Here is a 6,178-nt window from a genome sequence, read left to right on the forward strand (position 1 = left end):
ATGCCCTGGCTTTCAGACGAGCAGGCAAAATAAATACTGTGCCCAGCCATGGAAGCCAGTCGGCACTAGTGGGACCATGCACTAATCCTCCTGCTCAGGCATAGCAACCTCTTCCCAGCCACGGAAAGATGCAAGGCTGGCAGTGAAGGCTCCTCGACTCCCCCTCCTGGGAGGTCCGAAGTTCAGCTGCTGCCATTCCTCACAAAGTAATCGGCCTGCTTTCTGTTCCAGAGATGAAGGACAAGCCGAGCTGGATGGATTCTGCAGATGAAGGCAGGAGCTGAGAGGGGGCAGAGCTCATCCCCCAGATGTCCGCAGAAGGCAGCCCCACTGGGACAGATAGCCAGCCTTTCCTGCTGTCCCATGCTGGGGAAGCTCAGGAGGTCCTTGTCCCACGCCAAGGCGTGATCCTGCCCCATTGCAATCCCCTCTCAGACTTTCTATGCCTGAAACATCCCAATATCCAGGGCCCCTTCTCTCCAGCTGTGCCACTGTGGACCAGCTTCCCTAGCAATCAGGCAGTGCGGCAGCACTTTGTACAGCATCTGCAATGTCATCTCCAACTTACCCACCTCAAACTAGCCGAGTTCCACCAGTTAACAGTGTTATCATCAGTGAATAGGGTTGCAAAGTAATGCATGAACAAGCCCAGTGTAGACAGCAATGTGTATTTACTCCACCCTGCCTGAATGGCATCTGGCATTTTTAATAACACTGTTAAACAAGAATTAAAAGAAACGGCTCTAAAGTAGGTGGATGAAGGCAGGGTTTCTGAATGCAGTTTTCATGGATTTAAAAACACAAGCAAACACAATTTTTGCACCAGAAGCGGCGAAACTGTGCTGAAGGAGAAACACAGGCAGCCTGTAAAACTGATGACAATGGAGCAAATCCTTATGAATGCTTCTCTACACATCAATCATACTGTCTCCCAGCCACACCACACCGCCATTCCACGTTCCACGCACTTTCAGACAGACATCAGTCCACACCACATAAGATCCCAAGATCCCCGAGTTTCTGGAAAATAGATTTAGTCCTAATTTTTGTGACAGATGGAGTTGATAGTCTCAGGATGAAAAAAGCGCCAGTTTTGACAGGCAGCAGATACCGATGCCCCTTGTGGTTGGAAACGATGTTGGTCTGGAATTAAGGTAGCACCAAAACGAAAGGCAATGGGTAAATGCACCACTACTTATTTTGTTATGCTCCTCTCGTCGTGCCTTAATTTTTTTTTTTTGTCTATTTCCTTGCAAACAAAGCAAAGCGAACGGAGAATGTAACAGGAAGGCAGGATGTCAGCAAGGCATTTTGCTTTCAATGAAAATACATTTCATCTTTTTAACTAACAGACTTTAAACAACTTTTTACTAGTTGGAAGATCTTCATAAAGTATCGAAGAACCATACTGAGATCTGCTGTATTTCTGTCATCCTCCTAGGTCAGTGTCTTAAACCCGTGCACAAAAACCTCAGGCGAGAAGCTGAGCAGAATGAGTTTAAAATCGGTGGGGGAGGCCGTAAGTGGAAAGTTGCAATACTGCAGGCATAGCAAAGCAGTACTTACACATCGTCGCAGTACTCCACTAACAGAGTTAGCTTTGCTCTCCCTCAGTGCACTAACGCACTGAAACCCGGAGCTCTCTTTAGAGTTCAGTAAGAACAAAGTCGGTCGCATTTTGAGCCTGATCCTCCCTGCCTTTCGGGGAGTAGCTCTGCCTTCACTTGAATCAGTGAGAAGTTTGGGTACACACATCACTCAGGCTAGAGACCTTGTTTGGTTTTTGTTTGTTTGTTTGTTTGTTTTCCTTGGTGTAAGAAGCACGACCTGTTTAAGAGCAACATCCAAAGCAGCACGCAGATCCACGCCGCCTGCCCTTGTGCCTCGGCGGCGGGGCGGTACGCTGCTGCCGGGGAGCCCCGCCGCTGCTGCTGCCGCCGCCGCCCGGCCAGCCCCGGAGCGCCGAGCCGCCCCACCGCCGCCGCCGCTGCGCGCCTCTCGCCCGGCCGCCGCGCCCCCTTAACGGGAGGAGGGGCTCCTCGGGGGGCTGTCACTCTCCTTAAGCCTTTCCTTTCAAGCTTTGAATGTGAGCTGCCCTCCAGCCCCCCTCTCTCCTTCCCTCCCTCCAGCAGATCGTAAAGAGAGGAGGGAAAAAAAAAAAGTTTCAACAACAGGCTGGACCAATGGCAAGTGGCGAAGCAGGGAAAGGGGGCCGAGCGAAGGGAGAAAAAAGTGGAGAAAAGGAGAAAGAGAGCGAGAGAGCGCAGGCTGGGGGGATGTGTAAAAGAAGAAGCGTTGCTAATTTTTTTTGTTTGTTTGCTTTTCCATGCATGCATAATGAGGCCTAATCAGAGCACGTTGCTGCTGCTCGGAGGGCACTTTTGTATTTAAAGCCTTGCAGAGAAAAAAAGATCCACAGACGGATCCGCAGAGCAGCTTGCAGGGCTTGTTGACAACAGAAGCAGCATCAGTCGCCCAGGGAGAAAAGAGACCCCGAAGGCTGCCTCTTCTCCTTTCCCCGTGCTATCTTCTTGCTAGCGGGGAGAGACATTTCTTCTCCCCGCCACCCGAGAGTGCAACCCGTGCCGAGAGGGAGCGAGCGGAGCCGGGACCGTGAATGGGATCGGAGCGGCTGGCATGTGCAGAGATGCTGCGAGCGGAGAGTTAAAAGCTCCCCAGAAGGCAGCAGCAGCAGCTGGGCATCTATTTTGTGAAAAAAAAAAAAAAAAAGGAAAAAAAAAAAAGAGAGAGAGAGAGAGACACGGAACTGCATGAGGAGCAGGGCAGCACCATGAGCTCTCCCGGCGCAGCCTGCAAGTCCCCGAGCGCACTCCGGAGCCGCTCTCCTCCGAGCCCCCGTTTGCACTGATTCCCCCACCTCTCCGGGCGCCTTCGCCGCCGCCGCCTCGCCGAGCCGGGAGCAGCGGGTGGGGGGCACGGGACGGCCCCGGGCGCCTGCTTCGTACCGCGGCCACGACGGTTTCAGCTCCCGGGGGCTGACGGGCCTGGGAGACGGCGCGGATGGATTGATGCGAGGAGACCTCATGCACACGGCCGGCGGGAGTTTTGCAAACTTTTCCACGGGCGGCAGCTCCTTCTCCATCTTCTCCTCCTCCTCCTTCTCGTCTACCAGCGCCTCTGCCCCGCTCGCCTGCGGCTGCAGCCGCCGCCGCCGCCTGCGATGGTGGCCCGCTCGCCCGCTCGGCACGGAGGCGGCGGCGGGCGCCGCTGGCCGCGTCCGGCCGCCTGGTTGTGGCTGGCGGCGGCGCTGGGCGCCGTGTGGCCGCCGCGGGGCTCGCTGGTGCAGGGCCGGCGGCTGATCTGCTGGCAGGCGGTGCTGCAGTGTCAGGGGGAGCCCGAGTGCAGCTACGCTTACAACCAGTACGCCGAGGCGTGCGCTTCGGTGCTCCTGCAGCAGCCGCCGGCGGGAGGCGGCGGGGACGGGCCGGCGGCCGCTGCAGGCTCGGCCGCCTCCTCCAGGCGGCGGTGCCCCAGCCACTGCATCGCGGCCCTCATCCAGCTCAACCACACCCGGCGCGGCCCGGCGCTGGAGGACTGCGACTGCGCGCAGGACGAGAACTGCCGCGCCACCAAGCGCGCCATCGAGCCCTGCCTGCCCCGCACCAGCAGCCCGGCGGCCGGCGGGCCCGGCGGCGGCGGCCCCGGCGGCGGGCCCGGGGGCGGCGGCGGCGGCCCCGGCGTCATGGGCTGCACGGAGGCGCGGCGGCGCTGCGACTGGGACAGCCGCTGCAGCCTGGCCCTCAACCGCTACATGACCTACTGCGGGAAGCTGTTCAACGGGCTGCGCTGCACGCCGGAGTGCCGCGCCGTCATCGAGGACATGCTGGCCGTGCCCAAGGCCGTGCTGCTCAACGACTGCGTCTGCGACGGCCTGGAGCGGCCCATCTGCGAGTCGGTCAAGGAGAACATGGCCCGCCTCTGCTTCGGCGCGGACATGGGCGGCAACGGCGCCGGCAGCAGCGGCGGCTCGGACGGCGGCCTGGAGGAGTACTACGACGAGGACTACGAGGAGGAGCCGAGCCAGAAGGGGAGGGACGACGCGGAGGACAATGCGGGCTCCGAGCCCGGCTTCCCCGTGCAGGCGGATAGCGCCGGCCGACCCGCCGCCGCGGCCTGGGCGCTGCTGGCCTCCATCTTGCTGCTGCTGCTGCCGCGGCTCTAGCGCTTCTCCTTCTCTCCTTCCCTCCTTCCCTCCCTCCCTCCTTCCCTCCCTCCCTCTTTCCCTCCCTCCGCGCCGGAGCCGCCGCTGGCCTCTTGGCAGGCCCGCCCGCGGCGGCAGGGGAACCGGCCGGAGGGGCCCCTCCGCGCGGCGCGGTTTTAAACGCTGCGACCGTTAATCCTCCAACCGTTAGGCCGACCGCCCCCCCTGTCCCCCCGCGTCTCCCCGAAGGTGTCGTTCCCCCCCCCCCCCCCCCCCCCTTTCCACCTCCGCTGCTACCCGCAGCGCCCGCCCGCACCCTTTCCCCGGCCCGACCCGGCCTGGCCTTTCCTCCCCGGCAGCCTGCGGGCTTGGGGAGCCGCCGCGGCCTTGCGAGCTGCCGCGGCGGTGGCCGGAGCGGGCCGCTGTTTTTTCGGGTGTCGGTTTGGAGTGTGCACTATGCAATGGCCGCCGTCCGGCCTTCGCGCCCGCGGGGAGCGGGCGGGCTAACGGAGAGACTGCTAGCGAGGCTGCGGCCGGCTCCCCGCTGCCGCCAGCCGACCCCCCCCGCCCCCTCCCCGGGAGGAACCAGGAGTAATGGCATGCTGGTAGGGGCTTTTTTTTTAAGCTTTTTGACATGAAGGTTAGGAAGAGGTGAGCGACCCAAACTTGCTGCCAAAGCTGTTCGCCGTGCTGGTTAGTCAGCAACTCGGTTATCATTCGCCGAGTCCCGCTCTTCGTGATGCGAGTGGCGCCCAAAAAGGGGTTACGCCGCATCTGCCGTTAATTAAATTTAAGGAAATAGCGGACTGAATAAATTCTGTGGTTTACAGCACTCCCTCTTGCACACACATCTTCCCTATAACAAAAGCATGCCAGCAGCCGTCTCTTCCTCTTAAACATAGCGACACAAAAAAAATCTTTTTTTTTTTTTTTTTTACGGTTGTTGGCTATACTGAACAATGCAACTTTTGTTTTAAAAGAGCTCTGCACTGCCATCTTTGAAAGACACTTTTAAACTCGAGAACATGTATGTACAAATATCCTGGAAAGTTATATTGCCTCTCATCCTATCAGGGTGCTGACCTCTGGTAAATCTTATATTAAAAAAAAAAAGTGTATTTAAAACTGGGATTTGTTACCAGTCGCTCTTCTTTGTATATAGAATTTTATAAATTGTATGCTTTGGGGATAATTTATTTAAAAAAATAATAAAAGTTTTAAATGCACATTCTATTTGCCGGATAATTGCATTTGCTATCCTTTTCTGGAAAGGTACAGATTTCATTTTATGTTTAAAGGGATACCAGCAACAGTGATTCAGTGAAGTATTCTCTAGAACATCAAATGTACAGTGTATTTTATAGATTGGAAGTTAACTTTCTTATTTGGAGAGACTTTATGAACGTTGTAGAATTGTATAAACGCATTTCTGAGCTGCCTTAAACCTTGTATTTTTTGTAGGAGGCGTAAAAAAGGCCTGTGTTTTAAATATGTACGGCTTTTTGTATTTTCTAAACGTGTAAATTAGTAAAGAAAGAGCTTTAAATAATGGATGTGGTGAAATTGTTTTCCAGGGACACTTGAACTCTCGGCACCCGAGGTTGAGGGGAGGGGGAACGGGGAGGGGGGGAGTGAACCACAGAATAACAAACCAAAAAACAATCAACAAACAAAAATCTCTGTCTGACTGTAATACTTTACATAGATGTAAATTACCGCTATTCTTACTTTAATGATTAATTACATGCAAGAAGTAAATACAGCTTTGAAAGTACTACTTTAAAAGAGTGGTTGATTTTATAATGCGTTGGCATGGTAACTTGCCAGTGCCAGACGAGAGTTAAAGCAATTCAAGGACGCTGCTCCTGTATGTATGTGGAATTACTAGTACGCCGCGCTTTCTTCGTGAAGTGGAGGCATGTTGCTCTCGCTGACACTCTTAGAAACGCTCCTAGGCATGCAAACAAGTAAATGGTGAGAAATACATCACACAGAGGTGGCAAGCGTTTCGAACAA

General features: G+C 55.6%; 1 protein-coding gene across 1 annotated transcript; it reads left to right on the forward strand.

The window, feature by feature from the left end:
- Positions 1–2,221: 2,221 nt before the first annotated feature.
- On the forward strand, positions 2,222–5,936 carry GAS1 (growth arrest specific 1). The gene has a single exon (XM_082497734.1). It carries the CDS (start codon positions 3,182–3,184, stop codon positions 4,181–4,183), a length of 1,002 nt encoding a protein of 333 aa, XP_082353860.1. The 5' UTR covers positions 2,222–3,181; the 3' UTR covers positions 4,184–5,936.
- Positions 5,937–6,178: the final 242 nt, after the last annotated feature.

This window comes from Vanellus vanellus (genome assembly GCF_965231255.1).
Source record: "Vanellus vanellus genome assembly, chromosome: Z".
Taxonomy (NCBI): Eukaryota; Metazoa; Chordata; class Aves; order Charadriiformes; family Charadriidae; genus Vanellus; species Vanellus vanellus.